The sequence below is a fragment of the Diorhabda sublineata genome, chromosome 8 (assembly GCF_026230105.1).
Source record: "Diorhabda sublineata isolate icDioSubl1.1 chromosome 8, icDioSubl1.1, whole genome shotgun sequence".
Lineage (NCBI taxonomy): Eukaryota > Metazoa > Arthropoda > Insecta > Coleoptera > Chrysomelidae > Diorhabda > Diorhabda sublineata.
In genome coordinates, this window is record NC_079481.1 from 18,189,255 (window position 1) to 18,213,082 (window position 23,828).

General features: G+C 32.4%; 1 protein-coding gene across 1 annotated transcript in view; it reads right to left on the reverse strand.

Moving 5' to 3' along the window:
* LOC130447409 (SH2B adapter protein 1) overlaps nt 1-23,828 on the reverse strand; it is a 120,336-nt gene that overhangs the window by 73,702 nt on the left and 22,806 nt on the right. Inside the window, exons 3-6 of the mRNA XM_056784215.1 lie at nt 18,905-19,071; nt 13,831-14,003; nt 1,896-2,071; nt 1,326-1,625 (exon numbers count right to left, since the gene is read on the reverse strand). Coding sequence (XP_056640193.1) covers nt 1,326-1,625; nt 1,896-2,071; nt 13,831-14,003; nt 18,905-19,071 — 816 coding nt within the window. The remainder of the gene's footprint in view (nt 1-1,325; nt 1,626-1,895; nt 2,072-13,830; nt 14,004-18,904; nt 19,072-23,828) is intronic.

A 23,828-nucleotide genomic window follows, 5' to 3' on the forward strand; every position in this document is an offset into this window, starting at 1 on the left:
TTTTTCAAATACCATCTGTGTAAATAAGCATAGTGGACTCCGTGTCTGATGTTCTTTTATCGTTCCTCTTAGATTGTTTACTATAATGTAATATAACAAAAACTTCAGCCACGGCAACGCGTTGCCGGGTCAGCTAGTATATATATATATATATATATATATATATATATATATATATATATATATATATATATATATATACCAATCAGATTATTAAAGAAATTAGGGTAGATATGTCATTAGAAAATCAATGTATATCACTAATAGGGTCATTAATATATGCAACTATAGATTCAAGGCCAGATATTGCTGCTGCTGTATACTATAGCAATAAAAAGAATTTTACATTACATTCAAGGTACAGTATATTTAAAGTTGAAGTATAGTCCTAGTAAAACTTTTTTACCATTAGTTGAGTATACAGACTCAGACTGGGCAAGAGGAGATGATAAAAAATCTACCTCTGGATATATTTTTAAATTATACAACAATATAGTAATTTGGAGATCCAAAAAACAGACAACTGTTGCTCTCAGTACTACAGAACTAATATCATTATGTGAAGCTACTATGGAAGCTTGTTCGATTGACGATTTTAAAATTACTGTTTATTCAATTAAAATGTTTGAAGATAACCAGAGCACAATAAGTGCTGTTGAAAATCCTGATCAAAAAGGGCTGAAACATATTTCTGTTAAGTATAACTTTGTCAAAAAAAAATTGAAGAGAAATTTATTGATGTACAATATATTAATACTAAAGATCAGTTAGCTGATATATTTACAAAATCCGTTAATAAACATGTACTCAAGACATTACTTTTAAAGTTAGGATTAGTAATACAAAAAGCTGCCATTGAGGGACGCTGTTTAAATGTCAATCAGAATCTTTTTATTTTCTATGATTGTTGAAATAATCTCTATAGTAAGAATAAGGTTAACTTCACTTTGTTCGTTTGTCTATGATTAGTATAAATGTATGTAAGTTACTCTTCAAATTTGGTAAAATTAAGTAATAAAATATAATATCTTAAAAATTTAGCTCGGGTGGGGATTCGCCACTTTGGAAACAGGCGTCTCATATTACATATAAAAATTTTAACACGTATATTAATTGATTGTAGTTTTGTTGTGTGAATACTTTATTTTTAGCAATAAAGCATTTCTCTTTCTCTCTCAGTGAATTGTGAAATTTGATCTTATGACAACAAATTTGAAAAAACATTTTGAAATATCTTTTTCGGTAAAAAAGAAATCAGAAATTACTCTAAAAATTGCAAAAAAAAACAATTATTAATAACACACATTGAACACTTTTTATCTCACTTGTCTAATTTCTGGAATGGGCGGTACTCGTCTCTCATTGCCATTAGTAACTGCCTGTTGGGAGGAACTTGATGTCATCGTACTGGTGGAACTTCGACCCATCGAATTTTGATGCTGCTGTCTAGCGTTTGGATTCAAAATGTAATCAGTAAGAGTAACATCGGAATTACCCCCACTTTCTAGGGGGATGGGCTGAGAACGGAAATGTTCAAGCATTTCATATATAGTTTGAAACCAAAAATGCTGAACACGACATTGACCTTGGTCATTTATCGTCATTCTGAGATGTTTAGCACGTCCCTAAAAACAAATATGTGCTGATCATCAATGATTCTTAGAATTTTGAATAATGTTTTTTTTTCCTTTTTTGATACTCATCCAATTAAAAAAGCTAATACAATGACGCAACGGAAATTACATCTATCGTGCATTAGGTAATCAGTGACGGAAGGGATAAAATTCTCATATTATTTTATCAAATTATTAAGTGAATAGTAACAATTTAGATATAAAACATTTGATATCAGCATAAGCTAAATAAACTATGTAAGAGTATGATAAATGTTTCACCTGGAAATTAAAAGTCAGTACAAATTCTCCAGTTCGAGTTTCGCTTTGCCTGACTAAGAATCTTCCATGTCCAGCAGCCCCATCATGCAGAACTTGTTGAGCAGCTTCCGATCTGCCTAACGTACCATGGAACCATAGTTCTTTCTTTAAAGTTTGACCAATATCGTGTTCCATGGCTACAAATATATTTCTAATTTTAAAAATTATACGAAAGAAACTGTTTTATCTTCATAAGACTAAGTACAAAAATTTATATTATAACCAATTAGAGTATTTCAAGTAGCTGTGTTTATGTTATACCTAACTAAATTAATTTCAAGTTTTTTTTAGTATAAAGGCGTTTAGTAGAAATATGCTGATAGTTTCAGCCTGAAGTATCTGTCTTTTCCTTCTCTATGATTTTAATATCTCCATAGTAAAGGAAACAGAGAATGAAAATATGAAAAGCCAAGTCATATGAGTAATACCTAATTTTGAAGTCATTTAATCACCTTTTACCCATAATATTATTTCCAAAAATACTAGACCAAACGTATAATCATAAGTAAAACAGATATTGTGCAAAATATATTAGTTTTCAATTATAAAAGCCGTTATTGTTCCGCAGAATTCGATCATTCGGTTGAAATTTTATGCTGTTGAAATTTAGTTAATCATAATTTTTAAAATATTTTTCGAGAACTGCTCAAAAAGGTTAAGTAGTGGAATTTTTTGAAAAGTTAAAGGACCTTTGAATTTAGATATAACTCGACCCCCATTTTGATTAACGATTTTGGTAACTGTATCTTGTTAGAGAGTTGATGAAATTTAGTTGAAAATCAGCTTACAAACAGTCAGTCAACTTTGAAAATAAATGTGGAGTACCTTTGCATTTTGAATTTTTAATAGGTGCCGAAATATAGAGAGTGGTATGTTTATAAACATACAAAAGTATTTTGTTTTCAATATATTTTTAAAAATTTTGCATTAATCAACGTGAATATCGATATAAAAATCCATTTCAACCACACTAAATATTCTGTATCCTTGTTATAACTCAAAAATAAGTAGCACTCCTCATTCATAATTGCATTTAAATGTATGAAATAGAAATAGAAATTTCATTCAAATTGTTTAGGTCTGTTTTATCAACGACAGTTTCCTCGTTTTTGTATATGTTACTTTCGTAAAACTGCCTGGGACGGAATTGAATGGAGTTTGGTATGTAGGATGGGTTTGAGATAGGAGGAATGGAAATATGCAACCATTCATGAAAAAGGGCGGAGTTATGAAAAAGTGTTTCTACAGCTGTTATTGAACAAAATAAGGTATTGAAAAAAAGTCGCATGAATGGCGTGAAGAAATTGCTTGATATATGCTTAACTCGGAGAGTTTGAAACAACACCTAGAACGAGCCTAACCTAACCTAAACCAACCTAGCTAAAAAAATGTAGTTTAGTGCATTTTGTAAACAAAATATACATTTTATTTTACATAACTATATCACTATCATGGGTAAAGGGTTAGTTGAAAAAAATTTCTTATACAAGGAGTATTTATTTCCAGGCTTATGCTAGATACGTCGAAACGGCGGGGACAGGGATGAGGGGGCGCCAGCCTTACAGTCAAGTACCGCGTGCCGTTTGTTTCGCTCAAAAATAGATAGAGACATTAGGCTTATCGTTTGCTTTTCATTTCCAGTTTAAAGTCCCTCTTATGTATAAGAGCTCATTGATAATAAAAAAAGGGAACTTAAAAAGCCTTGCATTTACAGATTACTACTTGTTTTCCGTCAGAACCAACACAAGACGTTCTAGAACAAAAATTTTAGAACAAAAAACCCCAGGTTTGATTTTTAAAGCTTTCAATGCACGTTCTCTTGTTTCGGGTGTGAATAATGAACGCATGTTTCATACATGGTTATGAAACGAGGCAATAAATCGGCTTTATTTCTGCGAAATATTGCCAAACGTTTTTGTTCCACTGTGAGCAAACGCGGCACCCATCTTTCTCAGTTTTTAGTTAAAATGTTATGTACCGCACTTTTTAAAATGCCTAATATGTCTGCTAGCTCGCACACTTTCAGTCGACGATCATCCAGATTTTTTTCAACATTTCTGGAGTCGTCACCTAATTTGATCGACTGGTCTTCGCAGGTCGTACGGCCTCGTGTAAGCTCTGCAAATATCTTACTGTTAATAACGAAGAAGCAGTCTCGCCTGAAGTAGAATCTAGTTCAGCTTTTATATTGGTTGGGCTAATGCCTTTCAGATAAAAAAAATGTTTTCCATGTTTACAAATTATGAATACGTGGCGTCTACAAACTTGAAACATATGCTTTATAGATTTTATACTTTCTAATACAGTAGTATTTTACGAGCAGCTACCGCCATCTGTAGGTTCCCCAAGTACTTCTTTCACTATAATCGTAGTTGTTAGAGGTGTGGTGGCAGTTTTTTGCTATAGAGTTCACGGTTTCTGAAATACCGGAAAAAGTGGAAAAAATATCGGTTTTTGTTAGTGGTAATGGAGGTTCCACAATACAATATCGCCCTCATAGCGAGAACAAAATCATTTGGATTTGGGCATCGTATACAAATCAAAAATGAAAAAATTCTAAACCATACAGCAAACACCGGGAATTTGATTATTTATTAAAACCAATATTCTTTTGTCTTCATTTCTGAAAAAACATAATTCATATAGGCAATTAGCCATCGATTAAAAAAACAAATATATGTAATTAGCCATCGATTAAAAAAACAAATATAAACAATTAGCCATCGATTAAAAAAACAAGAGCCATGAAGCCGATTTTTATAAAGTTAATGCCTTCCTTTATTAAAAGACGGCACTAACTTTAATAAAAGCCCTACATTAATTTTCTATCAGATATATCACAAATGAGGTCAATTTTATTAAAACCCTTGTTCCTATAATTCTCTAATCTCGTGTCTGGATTTTACTTATAATATGTATAGGAAAAGTGGGGGATGTAAAGAAACTATAGATAATGACATTTCTTCATGTATTTAAGTTTAAAACTTACAAAAATCTCTAAAAAACACACAAAACATGTCGGGAATTAAGTGTGTAAAATTAGTTTCTGCATTTCTACCTAAGCCGACAATTGCTCAAGAATTTTAACGCTAAATAATATATTTTATTTATTCTAAACATATTATATGTAAAACAACATTCTATCTAATTTATTACACAACCAAATGCACATAAAAGGGGAACTGTTGGCTCTGTTAAAATAATTATAAAAAAAAGCTAAATTGTTGAAAAATCTATGAAAAATCCTAAATAAAAAAATTACAAAACCAGGCCACAATCGTAAAACTTCAATATAACTAAATAATATCCTGATTTTGTCGATCAAAAGTTTTCTTGGCTTGATTCACACAGTTTATCAATAACCAAACTCGATTTAATGTTAATCAATATGAGGCATTCGATCTCAAAACTCGCCTTATCCATTTTTTGTAAAAATCGAGTGGTACTCTATATTTTCCTTCATCACAATATCATTGCAAATCCGAAGAAAACTCACCCTATCCTGTATATTATATGGTTAAGTCAATCCAAAACTCGCCTTATCCACCTACATTGCCTTTTGAAAACACGTCTTATCCGAATATCTAACAAAAATGCTTAATTCGACATCACGTGATTTTAACCTTCTTAAGTGATTCTGTGTTAATCAAATTGTTTTGGTAATTTAAAGGATTTTTTGTGAATAGATTCAATTGTTTAACTAATGTGTAAAAATGGGTATTAATGTAATACTTAAGAACCAAAAAAAGTCAGAGAAAACTCAAGTGAGCCTAAAAAATGAAAAAGGGAAAGAAACAAAAAGATAAGGTATGTTATAGTTTTTTTGGGACAAAACGCAGTTTATGTACATATTTTTTATTTTCAGATATTCTGCTAAAAGTTTTCCTAGTTTTCCAGTATGTGGATAAGAGTAAGATATTTCATGCTAATTTTTATTCCAATGAAACAAAGATATTACAAGACGCTTTCTTACTTAAATTTATGTCAATAAAAAAACCTACAATAAGCAGAAATGTAGAGGAAAATAGTGGTAGAAAAGGCGTTGCTACAAAATACTTCGTCAAAATAGTTGATACACATTTTCAGTGACAAGTTTGCAAGAAAACTTTTATGGGAATCTTGGTTGTTTCAAAAGATAGACTAAAGAAAATTGCTGGGGACCATATCTCTTAAAAGCCAGTTGCCTCGGGAAAAGAGGAGGGGACAGACGTTCACCTATGTATGAGACTCGCGGACGCAGCGTAAAAGAATTTAAAAAAAGTGGTCGAAGCAAAAATATTCAAAGGCAATATTTACGAAGTTCTGTTTGTTCTGCTGTTTTCGACTGTTTAAGCGACACGAAACTACGCGAGCAAAACCCAGGTAATTCTACAATAAGGTTTTGTGTCGACGGTTGTGGAGGGCAATGAATTGCCATTTTCTAAAAGATGTTGCGCCCGAGAACGTACAAGGAAATTCAATTTATTTTTACTGTTCCAGGACATTCCTTTTTGCCTACTGATCGTGTATTTGGGAAGATCCATGAAATCCTTAAAAAAGAGATGACGATTGTAGAGCCAAAAAGGTACATCTATATTTTTCAACAACATGGTACAGTTAAAAGTTTAGAGAGTTTTCAGAGTATTGAATATCAAATCGGAGGCTGAAAATTACTTTAAAAATGTGGCTTCTTGGCATTTTAAGTTTTTCGAGGCAAAAAGGTTTACCATAACAAAAAATTCGGCGAATAATATTTTGATAGGGGGTGAAATTATTTACAACTAAGACACTGGTGTTTCTAAACAAACAAATCTTAAAAAGGGGAAAAAATCTTTCAACTTTTAATCTATGATTATACAAAAAGGAGTACCCGTTAAACCTGAAAAGTTACATGATGTACAAAAGCTTTTATCAAAACATTTTGGCAGAGAATGGATCGACAGGGAGGAACTATCGTTTTACAAAAAGTTTTTGAATTTTTTTAGATATATTTAAAAGAAAATGGAAAACTTGGAGTTAAGTTATAATGTTTCTTTTCTTGTATGTTCCTTATTTTTTAATAAAATAATAAATTATGGACCCTAGTTTGATTAATAAGTAGTAAATTCATTTGAAAACTCGTCTTATCCACAAAGAATTATTCATAAAAAAATAAAATAACTGGTGAAAACATGATTGAAAATAACAAAACAAAAGAGTTGTTAAGTGTTTCTTTAAGCTATATAGAAGAAATTAAACGGTTGTTCCTTATTTTCTCAAAATGAGTTTATATGAATAGGATTAGTTTTGATATGGAACACCTCATATTATGTCCCTCTTTCTGTGTGCATCAGGACAAATGCTTCTAAATTGTCATCAGTCATTGTTGCTCTCAATCTGGTCTTTATTAACTCAAACTTTGAAAAAACTCTTTCTCAGGTAACCGGTGTTAGTGGAATCATTAGTAAATATTTGTACACTTTGTTAAGTTTCCTATATTAAAGTTATAATTCACTATCACTCAAATGCACATTTGACACAAGAGTTACATTTACGTTTTACTGTACAAGCTGAGAAGTCTTCATCATCATGACCTATAGTTTCTTTATCTTCTTCATTTTCAAGTAGACATAAATCATCATCCATACTTTCAATTCCATGAATGTTTTCAGAACTATCATATCTTTCTATTGGTATAATAATTTTGCTCAATTGACTTCCTGGTTATACCGGACCAAACATGATTTCTTCTCTGAGCTTGTTTTTGTCAACAGATGCAATCTAAATACACTGTTTACACCACTACCACATTAACACACAACTACTCTGTTTGACACACGTTTCGAAAACCGACATTTAGCAATTTCAATGCATCCAACAATTTATCATTGGATACATTTGTTAACAATTTTACATTATTAATATTTATGTCATTATTTTAAATAAACTATGTGCTCTTTAAATCGGAGAATAACGAATCTCTTAGTCTGCCCAATATACTTTCTGTCACAATTACCACAGCAAATTTCATATATACCACTATTTTCCAAATTTAATATTTTATCCTTAGGATAACCTAACAATTGTTTCAATATATTGTTGAATTTATAAGCCACTCTGTTGAATATTCCTTCCAAGCCTTTTGTATAAACAAGATTGGAAGGTATCAGAGCAAAAAAAGAAAAATTTGCAAATTTAATTGTTATTTAAAATTGTTGAAAAATGTATCCAGTAATAAATTGTTGGATACATTTAAAAGCTTTGAAATTGCTGTGTAAGAGTAGCTAAATAGGAACATAAGGCCATTTCCTTACAGCCCACTCTATAGTCTAGTAGTCAAGGGATAAATGCGAAGATTCCCACCAAGATTTCCCCACTGGATTTAATTTTGGCGGGAGAAGGTTTATTGGTGAGAAAATTTAGTATAAAACAGGTAAGTCAAGTCATTAGGTTTTAGTATACCTTCAGTCTCTGAAGACTAATCGCGCGTCAGACAGTGTAATTCTGAGTGTTCGAAGTTGTGAGCAATAAGTGATACTGCAGTTTTATAGTTTGCTATTATCACTATATTTTATGTTGTTCTGGTTTTCCTGGCTGCGTCAAACAATTAGCCATTCAGTACATGTATCAGTTTGTCTTTAATTATAAAATTATTCGAATTATAGTAGCCCAAAATAGCATTTAACGTTTGTTTCTTCATACTCAAAGTTTTTTTCTTTGTTCTGATAATTCTGAGGTGTATATTGTGGCGTGGAAACGTTCGACTATTCCATTTGATTGAAGGCTATCCACAGTTGTGCATTGGATTATAATTCTATGATTGTCAATAAACTCTTGAGTAAATCTATTCTTAAACTCGGTCCTGCGCCGCACATACGTAGATTTCTAGGAATTAGGCGGCCATAAGTCGAAAGTCTAATAATCGACGAATGACAAACAATTTTTTTCCCGAAATAGTAGACTACCTGACGAACAATAGCCAGCCCCACCCACATCCCTAGACCTCGCGAGCGCGCTGCATTACTAGTCGAAACTTGATTGTCGCATTTACTGCACGTGAAAGTTCTTGACGCCCTTTTCGTATATCATTTTCTTCGGTGAATATTTTGTGTGTCGTGTCATATTTGCTTGTTTAAGTTTTAAGCTTTATTTAATTAATATGAAATTATATTAAATATATTGTCAATAAATGACTTAATGAGCCGCCAATAATACCCTTTTTTAGAAATGTTTTTTCTTTATTTTTCAATTTCAATCGAAAAAAAATTTACTTCCGCACCTTTCCGAGTTACATTTTTGATTTCATTATATAGTATAAAGTCTTATAAAGAAAACTGCTTAAAATCAGCTGCTAGTTTTTGCTAGTTTTAAAAATAAACGAGTTTGAAATTTTTTTGACAAAAATATGAAAAAATCGGATTTTATGTTTTTGTATTAATATTATTTTTTTATTGTTATAGGTTCACCTGGCTGCTCGGGGGTGAAAATGTTTACTCGTAAATACCTCTTCGATAAAATGAACGAGCAACATTCATTATCGATAAATGAAAAAATTAAATATTTAGAAAATTATTTACTCGTGTGTTACGGTGACACAGAAGAACATAAAAATGTGATAAAAAAGAAGTATTTTAAATGTGATTTGATAAAGAGGTGGTCTCGGGCGCATAGAATACTTGAAAACTTTTTGGCGGCCAATAATTCTTGGTTGGAAGGAACATTTGAGATCCCCGTAGACACGCATCAAAGACCAGGACGACTTACTAAATCTTTTACCGAATCTAGCGAAAGAACAAAGAGAAGAAAAACTGAAGGAGTCCGCGCATCGTACGACGAAGAAGTAATTGTTCACGCGGCACAAGTGATTTTACAAACAGAAGGAAAAAAAAACGCGTCTACTGTTTCAAAAGACATTACAAATTCTTCTGCGTCTGCCAGTGATTGTAAAAACAGACATTCAAAGTCTAAAGAAATAGAGCCCCTTACTCTGCAAGCACTGACAATATTTGTTGAAGCCGATTTGACCAGAAGACAGTACGAAATTATTCGAGCAACGAACAAAAGATTCTATCCATATTATGAATTATTATTGAAGGTCAAAGAAGATTGCTACCCACCCAAGGAGTCATTACGAGTGACGTCTACCTGCGCAGAAGGAAACCTACATTCTTTGTTGGACCACACTGTAACCAGATTATTCCCTTCTTAGAAGAAGTCTTACTCACACTTGATGCCGAACTCGTTACTGTTAATCTGCAAATGGGGTTGTGGCAGCTCTCAACAAGCCCAGTTTAAACAAAGACTCTCAAAAGAAGATGAATCTGATGCTAATATTTTTATAAGCTCATTTGTGCCTCTACGAATTGTTTGTGGTGAGGATAAAAGTAAAATCGTGTGTCAAAATCCAACTCCATCTTCACCTAGATATTGCCGTCCAATAAGATTTAGATTCGTAAAAGAATCTACCGACATCACAAAAGAAGAAATCAATTATGTAAAGAATAGTGTAAACTCATTAAACTTGACGAGTTGACCTCAATGGAGAGAATTTTTTTTTTCAACATAGTTTTAAAATGACTATGGTTGACGGAAAGGTCTGTAATGCAGCTACAGACACCAAATCGACTAGAAGATGTTATATATGTGGAGCTACATCAAAAGATTTTAATGATTTAACAAAAAAAATGATGTATGCCCTGAAGCTCTTGAATTTGGCCTTTCCGTATTACATGCAAGAATCCGGATATTCGAAAGTGTGCTGCATTTAGCATATAAATTGCCCGTGAAAAAATATCGCGAGAGACGAACCGAGGAAGAAAAAAATCTAGAAAAGCAGAAGAAACTTAATATTAGGCAAAGATTTAGAGAGGAGACAGGTCTCTTAGTCGATATACCAAAAAGTAACTTCGGAAACACAAACGATGGAAATACCAGCAGAAGATTCTTCGAGAACCCTGAATTGGCTGCAGAAATCACTGGGATAAGTTATGACTTGATTATTAGATTAAAAGTAATATTAGAAGCCATATCAAGCGGCCATAAGATTGACGTAGCAAAATATGATAAATACGCCATGGAAACTGCGAAACTATATGTTGAGTTATATGGCTGGCATCCTATGACTCCCACGATGCATAAGGTCTTAATTCATGGAGCTTCAATAATAGAAAATTCGTTGTTGCCGATAGGGCAACTTTCGGAAGAAGCTGCTGAGGCTAGCAATAAACATTTTAGGTCTTATCGCCTAAACTTTGCTTGCAAGTTTTCGAGGGAAGAATGCAACTTAGATATTTATCATAGGTTACTATTAACATCCGACCCATTTATTAGTTCCATAAGAAAGACCAAAAAACCGCTTCAAAATTATTTTTGTCTGAGACAATTCAGCTATTAATTCCTGCTGAGCCAAACCAACCAATGGAAATTGATGAAAGCGGCGAAAATTTAAATGTAGATGAATAAGTCTCCAATGTATGATTGATTATTTTTAGTGATTATCTATTTAGTTTATGTAACTTCAATATTGTATAACGAATGTAAAGATCCTTTTAATAATATAATATATTTACTTACTTATTAGAACAAAATAAACTTTGTTTTATTTAATAATACATAACTGAAAGTATTACTAAAACGTCCCAGCTGTCCCTCCGTGGGGAAAGCCGTGAGTATGTCATATGTATTTTCAATATAATATTAAAAAACACTTTGAAATCAACTACGATCTCGAATAAAATATTTTTTGATAAAAAATCACAAGTATGTGCGCCTAACCACCGTGCACCAACAAATGATTTCGATAAGTTATTCCAAACACAGAATTCTTTTTATGTAACTATTTTGTAATATAAATATCACATAAAATAATTTTGGCCGCCTAAATCCTGAAAAACGATCTATGTGCGCCGGTTACAATCATTAGTGGTATTCCATGATATGTTACATAGATGAGGCATTTAGGACATTGACGGAATTAGATAAGCTTGTCTTCATTTGGAAAATGCACTAACAATTATTAGACATTTTTGCTCATTTGCTTGAAAGGTATTTAGTCGAATAAGTTTCAAGGGTGGTGTTACAAACTTCGGTTATTGGTGGATCTGAACTGTGGTTAACAAGTCTAAATATCATTTTTTTGTTGTTGTTCTATTTGATTTTCTTTGTTTTTCTTGAAGTAAATATTCTAGAGTTTGAAAAATTTCATGCTCAAATTGTTTGTTTATTGTAGTATTGTCTCTCCCCTTCTTCTAATCGTTCTACTGGATTTAGATTATCTGTCGTTTGAGCGTTTCGACTTCAGTATTGTCTTCAGCATTTTTCACTTCTTCTTGGAGGTATTTATTGAGTTGTTGTACGAGGTACGAGTGATGTAAATATTTGGTAGCCAATATTATTGCTAGCATTTCCTTTTCTAAAGTTGGGTATTTATATTCCGTTCAAAATTCCAAATGCATATGCGATTGGCTTGTCATTGCCAATAGGACCTTTAGATAGTACAACTCCAATATCAAAGTTGCTTGCATCTGTAATAAGGTTGAACAGCTTCACAAAGCAGTGGTCGTTAGCTAAAGGGTTCTTACAGGACTTCTAGAAATTATCTACGAGTCTGGATGCGTCACAATTTAGGACCGATGGTTTTAGTATTGGTTGAGTAAATTGAGGAGTATGCTTGAGGTGTATCTGCCACATAAGAGGAAAATTACGAAAAATTATGATTTTATACAGACTAACGATGATTTATGTATGTATGTCTATTAGGGTATCATGTACATCGAACTCATAGAATTTACTGTGTCCCCCTTTTTTGCTGCGAGACTTGAGAATCCAGTGGTACAGCTGATCTGTTAATTCCACTCCTCTTAGATAGTTCAAAATGTGGAATGGCTTTAATGCCAAAAATATTCATCTTCTACTTCATACACTCTAGAGTTCCGTAGTGTCTCATATGTCGACAGAATGTGGATAGATATTTCATCCTCTGCGCAACAGAATCTGCACGCTGCATTATCTGCTAAGACTAATATCTTCAGGTGTCCATTGAGGCGACAGTGTCCCGATAGGTTATTCTTACTTAGGCTGATACCTTCAGCAGATCTCCTCTGGTTATAGTTTTCAAGGATTTCTTAGCTTCTTGAATTTTCTTTTTTTGCTCTAAAACTTTTGGATTGGTTATCCAGAAGTTTTTCTTTAAATACTTCTCTTATGATTCTTATTGTAATTTTTTATTAATTTCGAAGTTTTCAAAAGTTTTTATGATTGTTTCAATGTTAACAAACTGACTGCGCCAATTAAGGGCTACTTCCATTAATGTGAAAATAATTTATCAATATATTAAGACAATAGAACGACAATATTTGATAACTGCGTACAATACTAATTATTAAAAAAATCTCTACGAATTTGCATCGAAAACATTAGTGTTTATGTCTAATTAAGGAATTTCGTAAATCAAAGACATAGTTTAATTCGATGTATGAAGCGGATAATAACATTGTATGTAGTAGCGAGAATATTGGGTGCATTAATTTTATCAGATATCAAATAAAAATCTATATGCGCATTTCTGCGTAAGTCTTGGTATGCTCGGTATCTTGTAATAAATGATTTGGTTTCGTTTCTTCATTTATTTTCTTCAATTAATTTTGAAGAAACTACATATACCTAAACAGATAAGCAACGCTGTTACGTAAAACCTAACGAGAGACCGCAGAAAACTACAAATCAATAACTAGTTTGATACTCAAATAAAATATTTGCATAAAAGATGCTGAAAATATCTATGAATATCTTTTTCACACAAAATTTCCAATAATAGCGTGTATCTTGTCTTTCAGCCTCAATAAAGGTGTTAAAACATTTTTATTTAAGCATATAATAAAATTATAAACTAGAGTCTTATTAACATAGAAACATAAAAATAGTAATATGCATTACTCACATATAAATTCTCCAGTATTAGGACAAATCTCAAAATTGGAACTAGAAGACAAACGATCACCGCCTCTACCCCCAATATGTCTTGGAGGTAAATCAGGTGCTTCCGGACGATTATATTCTTTGTTATCACCGTGACCTCCCTCATTTCCTCCTGGTCCAGATCGCATGCAATACCTACGATTATAAAGGACTAAAATTTTTTGACGACACGGAAGTCACAAAACAAAAATACTTTATATCATATTATAAGTGACTAGTAATACTGAATACACTGTTTACACCACCACTATACCAACACTCACAATTACACTGTCTGACGAGCGTTATCTAAACGAAAGTCAGACAGTGTAATTGTGAGTATTGGTGTAAACAGTATATTCAGTATGAATATCGCCAACGGTTCCAGAAATTCCAACTTAGTAACTAGTAATGCCAAAAAATACTTTTGACGAATTACTCTTAAAGGGGAGCTTATTCAACGTCTTTTCCGAGATATAGTGCAACAGTTCAATAACCATAATTGGCAGTTACTTAGGAATTGCCTTGATTACCACCTCACAATTTGCAGTTAAAAGTAAGATCAGTTGTCATCATGCAACGTAACATTAATCAACCTCGAATGTGCAGTGGAACAAGACTGGTTGTGAAGAAGTGATAAATAACGTCATTGAGGCAGCAATCATAAAGGGAAAATACAAAGGAGAGGATTTCTTGATCTTGCGTATACCGATGATTCCAACGGATTTACCATTCGATTTAGACGTTTACAATTTCCGGTACGTCTGCTTTTGCGATGACCATAAATAAATCGCAAGGCCAGCCGTTGGAAGTTTGTGGAGGCACCTTAGAGTTTCCTGTTACGTCGCGGGTTCACGTGTTGGAAAACCGTCATCTTTGCTTATTTACGCACCACAAAACAAAACAAAAATATAGTTTATTAGAAATCTTTAAATTGTTAACAGACTGTATCATGTGTGTCTGTCAATATCAAAGCGAAACCTTATAAATAGTCAGTATTTCAGGAAAACTCTGTTTTATAAGTAAGCAACATCATGTGTAATTAATTGAAAATAGTAATAAAACCTCATTAATACCGAGAATTTTTTTATATGTTTTATTAAAAAAAGGATTCCTTTTGTTTGTTTTAAGTATATTTTATACAAAAGTTCAGGTCTTTTATTTATTGATTGAGACTAGTAGTACGAAGTAAAAAAATGAAAAGCAACATATTAATAGCATACATTCTGATCCTTTACAATAAGCTTAATTATAGAGGCAAAAATGGACGTTAAAATAATGAAACGCAAATTGGTTCAGATAAAGGGTTACTGTACCTGGAAAAATGACAATTAGTACATTTTGAGGAAATACTCTAGTTTTGACAATATTTACTTACAGCAAGACTTCTTTAATCCTAACTCCGAAAATTTACCCCCGTTTGGATTATAGGGTATATTTTATGAAATAAAACTAATACTATAGTGAAATTTCAAATGTATAACAATCTGTAAACTTTACATTTATTGACGTTTTTTAAAGAAATACAATATTTTAGTTTGCCGAGAAGTATTTAGTGACAAATAAAAAGCTTTGTCTCGTAATTTACGTAAAAGCATTTTTTCTGGCAAAGATATATACACTTGGTCAGTTCATGTCAGACGTATTTAAAGCAGTTTCAATGATCAGTAAGAGGTTCAGTTTCATTTATTTCATCATTGTTTAGTAAGAAGTCATTAATATCAGTCCCAGAAAAGCCTCTATCAATGAATAATACTAAAGGGATCTCATCTTCGGATTCAAAGTAATCGTCTGTATATATAAAAAGCAGCTTCTTTCATTGTGGTCTTCTCAAGGACATGATATACAGATTCCAATTCCTGTTGTGCAAAAAGTTCAAGCAAAAGTTTTTTCTTATAATTCACTTTCATGTTTTGAATACCGTTTGACTTGATGAGAGCTGTACAATTAGGAGGCATGTATAAACTTGTGAAAGTTTCTTCAATGGATTACAGGTCTTCATCAAGCGGATGTGTCGACGCATTATCGCTTTCAATGTTAGGTTCTTCTTAGATAACAATTTTTTACTTCAGGGACAAAGTATCTTTCAAGCCACTCTAGAAATGTAGGTCTCATCACCCATGCATTTATTTGTTCCATGCAAGATACTGATAGCTTTCGTACAGATACAAAGGCACGTGGCTTTTGAGCTTTGCCAATGAACAACAAAAGCAATTTGTGCGTCCCAGCAGCATTCACACATAACAGAAAGTTTGGAGACTTTAGAATCTGGGGCTCTAAGTTCTAAGTCAGTTGCCAACGTTTTGTCTGGTATCGATTTCCAATACAAACCAAAGGCATTTGCGTTGTAGATTTGCTTTGCAAATAAATTCTCATTGATAATACCCATGAATTCGTCCTGGAATGGTTTTATGGAGTCTTCGTTGTCTGCCAATTTCTCGCCGGTTATTTTAACTTGACGTATCTCTTTAAATTTTCAACCAACCTTTTCTGACAGAAAACTCACCTCGCCCAAGCTTTCTCCACCAAAATATCGCCTAATAAAGGAATGTTTTTACGTCGCTGTTCTATAAACTGTGTAAACAATTCAATCTCGAGTTGTGGATTATTTTCGGGCGTTTTGACGTTTTTTTGTACACCTGGACCCTTTTCAGTTCTCACAATATAAGATCATATATGTTCTTCCTTTTTCTTAATATCAAAAATGGTAGATTGGTCCACACCATATTTCTGCGCAAGAAAACTAAAAGAAATATCTTGCTTGAGTTGATCCAAAAATTTCACATTTCTCAGAAATAGTCAGGATAACAGGGTAACACAAATAACATTGTGACAACTGTCGTGACAACAAGTGAAAAAACGAACGGTGGGGCATTCGCATTAGACGGGGCGAGGATTAAAACGTCCTGATGTAATTCGATTGGTAATAGAATCTTATGTTTATTCTGTAATGCAGTACTATAAATGCTTTCAATAGGAAAATTCAAAAAAATATTGCCAAGAAGTACCAAGGACCATCAAAAAAGCGGAAAAACATTATCAACTTCCCCATCTAAATGATGATAATGATAGTGGAAATCCCTTGGGTGGTACTGCTCCATCCACAGTCCTAGCATCCGTAACATCGACAAAAACATGTTTTGTTAGATCAACTTGGCTTAACACAACCTAACAAGTGTTTCAACGCAGTTCAACAACGAATAACGAAAATAAAAACCGTCCGCATCCGTCTGTATTCGCTTTAAATGCAAAAAAGAAACAAAAACAATGAGCATTTTAAATCCGCAGATAAGATAATTAGAAACACATTAGTAGAAAAGTTCGTCCAAACCAATTTTTTAAGAATGGAATACCAATTTTAAATAAGGTTCTAAGAGGTTAACAGAGTTGGATTAAAAAGTCTAAAGGAAGTCTAATATATTAGTTCAAAATAAAATTTTAATTATGAGTAAAAATAAATTAAAATCTTATTTCGTAAACTGTATAAAATTTCATTCTGGATTAAGTAATTTTGCGGGGCTTCTACCTACTCGGGGCCTGTGGCTTCAGGTCCCCTATACCCTCCTTAAACCCGACGCTGGTGGTTAACAATGATCCCGATTTCCTGAATGTTTCAGGGTAAATTTTATATGAACTTTTAAAACATTTGTAATTTTTATATAAAAACGGAAGCATAAAAGTTTTTAATAGACGATTGTACAATGGAGAGAGAATATTTGATATCAATAAAGGCACACAAGAATAAAAATTGCCAAATATATGTTGATCACACAACACCAAAAGCTTGGGTAGAAGAAACTAACATCAAGAAGAAAATTTATAGGTAAACCAAACTCAAAAACCCTACAGAAATGTACTTAAATAATTAATAGTTTCAAAATTACTAGTTTAAAAGGTTTATTATTATTTTTATTTAGTTTCTTTTTCAGAAAAAGAAAAAAATTAGACAATTCTTCATATAATCTGCCATGTTGGCAGTGTAGCTGTTTTCGTTAAAAATTTTCTAGATATTTTGAATCGAAAGAAACAAGTTATAACTACAAAACAATTAATGTGAAGTAATTTGAGCAATGGTTTTTTTCAAGAATTTCTGCCTGCTTGAAAATAACAGCTTCATAATTTCAAATAATGGGCCGAAATCACTATCGGAAACAGTCGCAACAGAAAATTTTTGTAGGTCCACAGATACGTAAGGTAATGAAAGGCGAAGCTTTTCATTCGAAGTTGAGCAAAGCAGAAAAAAAAGCTTGGATGGCTTTTGTGGAAGTTTTTGTTATCATTTTCTGGGGAATAGAAAAGCTGAGAGCAACTGACAAATCATTCCGGAGCTTCTTTCTGCTTATAAACCTTTAGAATACAATATTAAGATTCATTTTTTGGACTCATTTAGATTTTTTTCCTGAAAATCTTGGAGCCGTATCAGATGAACATGGTGGAAGGTTTCATTAAGATATAATGCAGATTGAAAAACGCTACAGTGGGAAATGGTCAGAAGCAATGCTTGCTGATTTTTGTTGGTCAATTCGCCGAGAAACTCCAAAAGATATTTATTCATTTTGTGACTATAATTTGGGACTATTTTTCACTATAAAATTTAGACCGCAATATTTTTTTATTTCTCTACGATAATTGATACTTTAATAATGTTTGTTAATTAAATAAATATTATATTGGACATCTACGCGTGGTGCTTAATTTTATGTCAGATTCCGTGTTTAGAGAACAAAATAGATATGATGAATTGATTTTTTTTGCAGACCAGTATAAAATATAATATAAACTTTGAATTACTTAATTTACCATTAAGTGCGGTTCTATTGGACCGTTTAACAGAAGCAATAATTGATGTAGCAATTCAAAAAGCTATTCCACAACACAAAACATTTTCACTGATATTACAATTTGACATCCATTGGATAAAACATGTATGTGTTGAGTTAATAAATGGAATTAAAAACATCAATACATTTTCATCTGACTTTGCTTATATTATACTCTTAAAGACATTTTTATTTTCATAAATGTTTGATCATAATATGAAAAGGATAGTTACTTACCGAATTGTTGCCAACCATGAACGCATATCATCAGTGTCCAAAGCTTCTATTACAAACTCCATATTGTTGCTAGCTTTCAATACAAAAGTGTTCTCATGATCTGGCATTTCCAAGGCTGTTGTCTCCCTTGCTTCAGTAATAAGGGCACAGAATACTCCACATCTTGGCTATAAAATAATATCATTAATGGTGCGAAATTACATCTGTAATATTATCTATGAGAATTTTTCTCTTTAAATATTTCTACTATATATATCTACTATATTAGTTGCTCAAATACAGCATTTCAACTTCTTAAGTTAATTTTCACCCACTTCAGCGAGGGCTAAAGTTTTAGAAAATAGCTAGAGAGTACCTCTCACATAGCCATAGATCATTGCTTAATGCATTTTGTTACATAAATATTGATGAAAACACAAATTATACAATGCGGTCTATATGTATGGAATAAATTTAATTTTAGCGTTAGTATGTACTAATGTAAAAACAACCTAAAACAGGTCGATTTTTATTCTTAAATTGACAATTTATAGTATAAAAACATTATCCCCCTCCAGTACCCCCTTCGAAAATTTTAAATAAAATAGAGGGTCGTGTGGGAACTTGTTGGAAAGGGATTGTAGTCCGCTGTTCAGCTATGTATATAAAGTTTGTTTAAATTTGGTGCAATAATAAAAGAGAAAATTAAGTTTTAACATGTAAAATTTTGATAATGTCGTCTATCACAAAACTTTATGTAGAATGATGTCGCATAATGTTTAGAATGTATTTTTCAATGTACTTTAGAATTAAATGTTCAAAATGACCACCTTTCACTTCTTGACAATAACCGAGGCGATTTTGGCATTCTCATACAATATTTTGTACGACCTCATGGGTTATTTTGTTAATTTCTTCCGTTATCCTAACTTTTACATCAGCAATATTGTCTGGTCTATTAAAATATACTTTAAATTTTGAATAAAATTATAAGAAGTAATAGAGAAGAGTCAAATTGGGGATCTAGACGGCGATTCGATCGTTCTACGTCTTCCAATCCATCTAATGGGAAAAACCTCGTTTAAATAATTTCTAAGTGTACGTGCAAAATGCGGGGGAACTCCTTCTTGTTGGTAGTAAATGGATCGATCTATCTCATTTAGATGATAAACATAAGAAAAAAGTTTTTGTAATGTAGGTACTGAGAAGTTATTCAAAAAATCTAGATAAACCTCACCTCAAGAAAATAAGGGCCAATAATTTTATTGTTAATGATACCTGCCCAAACGTTCACTTTTTTAAGATATTGAGTGTGAGCCTCACACATGCAGTGTATCCTGTGTAAATCTGCGTTCATTCTGTCCATCATCTATTCACAGAATTCTCGCCTTCTAACAGGATCATCTTCATTCAACTCCTGGGTAATTGTATACTTTTTTGGCTCTAGAAAGTCGAAAAATCATCCAATTTCGATAATATTTTTACGGTAGATTTATTACGGTGAAATTATGGGAATTGACTTATATTGGTTTCAGTGCTTTAAATGTTGATGAAAATGCACTCATTCACGAATAACTGTCGATAACTTTTTTCCAAATAATCAAATGTTATATTTTCTTTTGCATAATCTACACAAAATAACAAACAAATTGAAAAAAAATTTATACAAAAATGTTGCTTCATCATGTTTTTATAATTAAAAATAATAACAATTTCTCTTGAAATTGACCTTTTCTCACATACAATCGTTTGTACCGTAATCATTAAAGTTATATGAACAAAAACATTCTTAAAATCACTTATTATAATCAAGTGTACAATATTAAGAGTTAACTTTTATTTGAAAAATTGAATATTTACACTATTAAAAAAATGGTATCTTTCTAAGGTTGACTATTGGTGGGGTGAGGGGCTGGGGATGTTGTTTGAAAAGCAGACCAAATGTGAATATTTGTTTTGAATTTTTAGCAAGTGTAATGGGAAAATTGGTGGTCGGCGCCAAATTGTTGAGATCGATGAGGCTAAATTCGGAAGACATAGGAAGTACAATAGAGGAAGAGTTATTGAGGGAAAATGGACTATTGGAGATATCGAGAGGGAGTCAAATTTATTTTTTATGGAACCAGTAATGGATCGGAGTAAAAAGACATTGTTGGAAGTGATCAAAAGAAGAATAAGCCTAGGACTATGATAATATCGGATTGCTGGAGGACTTATGATTGCTTAAATGATAAATGGTAATTATCAATTTTCCATTTAAAGTCATAAAACCATATAAAACCTTCAATTGAGATATTTCCTATATCTTTACACATAAATTCGCGGTAAAATTCGCATGATTTTTCGATTTTATAGAGCGTTTATGATAACATTTCAAGTCAGAAAACCATATGAAATCTTTAAGGGAGACAAAAAATGAATATGATCGCATTTAAAGTCATAAAACTATATGAAATCTCCAGTTGAGGTATTTCCCAAATTTATTTTTATAAATCCGCCGGAAAAACGAAGATGTTGAAAAAAAATTCATTGAAAAAAAACGAGGGGACCACGAAAGTATAAAATTACCAACTCCTGAAGTATATCTAACTTTTTATCATCAGTAAATTGAATATTTCTACCTGTTTTTTCAATATTTTTTACATGTCCAGTTTCACAAAACATTTTTTTAAATTTGCTAACTGTAGAATGTAAAACGTGTTGACCAGAAAAATTATTATTAAAACTTTTGAGTTCTTGTTTTATTACCACAACCAATCATAATTAAAATGTCTATTCTTTGAGTGTCGAACAAATGAGCCATAAGTATTTAATACGTTACCGGCAAATCATGTAATTCAGGCATTCTATAAAATGCTGGGTCTTTATAGGCGAAGTATGGAATCGAGCATTCATTCCATGAAATGTCTAGGCATTACATAAAATTCCGGAGTGAACTTAGGTCATGTATATACTATTCATATTAACTACGTGAGTTTGTATTAAAAGATACTTTATTTATCTTGTGACGAATGACGTGACCAGTGAAGTTTACAACTGATATATAGATATATGTTTTATATCTATATATTCAGTAGGTAATATAACTAACCTAACCTAACTACGTCAAACATAAAGTTCAATGGAATTCAAAATGCCACAACAATTCCTCATGCAAAAACAAATAGGTGGATATACAGGAAAGATTGATTTTAGTAAAATACTTTTTTACGTTAAAACGACCGTTAATAATTTATATCCATAATTTGACTAAAATTTTTTATAACTCTGTATATACTGTGTTATGATTTTTCGATAGTTGCGTTCTGCATTCATTGTTATATTAACAGTACGTACAATTACTTATCAGTTGTAACTTCACTCGTCAAGTCAATTGTCAAAAGGTAAATAAAGTATCTTTTAATAGAAACTCACGTAGTTCACTCCGGAATTTCATGTAATGTCTAGACATTTCATAGAATGCCTAGTCGGACTATGGAATGAATGCTAGCTTCCATACTTCGCTTAAAAAGACCCGGCATTTTATAGAATACCTGAAAATTTCATAGAATGCATGATTTGCTGGTGACAAATATTCAAAATTCAAAAATTATCTTTACAACTTCAATAAAAATTCATAACTTCGAACATAAAAGATATTTATATTCTGTCTTTTGTATGTATAACTGCAACTAATAAAGTTTTTTTTTTTTCAATACGCTGAACAGTTCTAAGTGAAGATGTGGACACCACAACAGAAAGCTCAATGCGTGTCATAGTCCATACAAACGACATCACATATACAGGTTCAACGGAACTTCAGGACAAAATTCCAAAGGGACCCACCATCCAGACCCTCCATCCGTGCATGGCACACAAGCTTCATGAAGACTGGATCAGTATTGCAATAAAGTGGAGCTGGACGACCCAGCACAAGTCCAGAAAATGTGGAACGAATACGACAAACATTGCAGCACAATCCGAAAACTTCAATCCGTCAAGCTTCAAGGCAACTCCAAATGCCTACAACCTCAATCCACAGGATTCTTCATATACATTTGCGTCTGTGTGCCTATAAGGTACAGTTGCTGTAGGCACTGTTACCAACAGATCGACTAAAACGTTTGGAATTTGCGGTAGACATATTACAGCGTATTGAGCATGATTAATATTTCTTGAAAAAGGTGTGTTTCAGTGATGAGGTCACGTTCCATGTGTCTGGAACAATAAACCGCCACTATGTACAAATTTAGGGTTCTGAAATCCCACATGCAGTAGTCGAGCTTCAACGAGACAGCCAAAAGGTTAATGTGTGGTGTGGGCTTATGCCCAACAAAATCATTGATCCTGTCTTCTTCATAGAAACCACAGTTATTGGCTGCGTGTACCTGGATATTCTTCAAAACTTTGCTCTTCCTCAGTTGGAAGAATTACAGCCTTTTGTTTACTTCCAACAGGATGGTGCACCACCACGCTGATTGACAGCAGTTTGGGAACACCTCAACGAAACTTTTCCCAACCGATGGATTGAAGGGATGGCCCAATTGCATGGCCACCAAAGTCTCCGGACATAACATCTCTCGACTTCTTCTTGTGGGGCTATTTAAACTAGGCTTGAAATTGATTACAGACTGGAAGTGCTTAGGGCCACCAATGGTTGAAGTGTACTAAAAAAACTTTATTAGTTGCTATAATACATGCAAAATACAGAATATAAATATCTTGTTTATTTTCGAAGTTGTAAAGATAATTTTGGAACACCCTGTATTATACTGTCGTCTTTTAGTAACTTTAAATACCTAAATGACAGCAGCCTACTAGATTTATATTGTTAATATTGGGTTTTTGACTAATATTTTAGAATCTTCAAAGATTTTTTCCGGATGTTTAGCAAAACAAATAAGAAAATAGCTGATTATTTCTACAGTATATTTCAATTATATAGCTAATTTAAAAGTTAGGATAA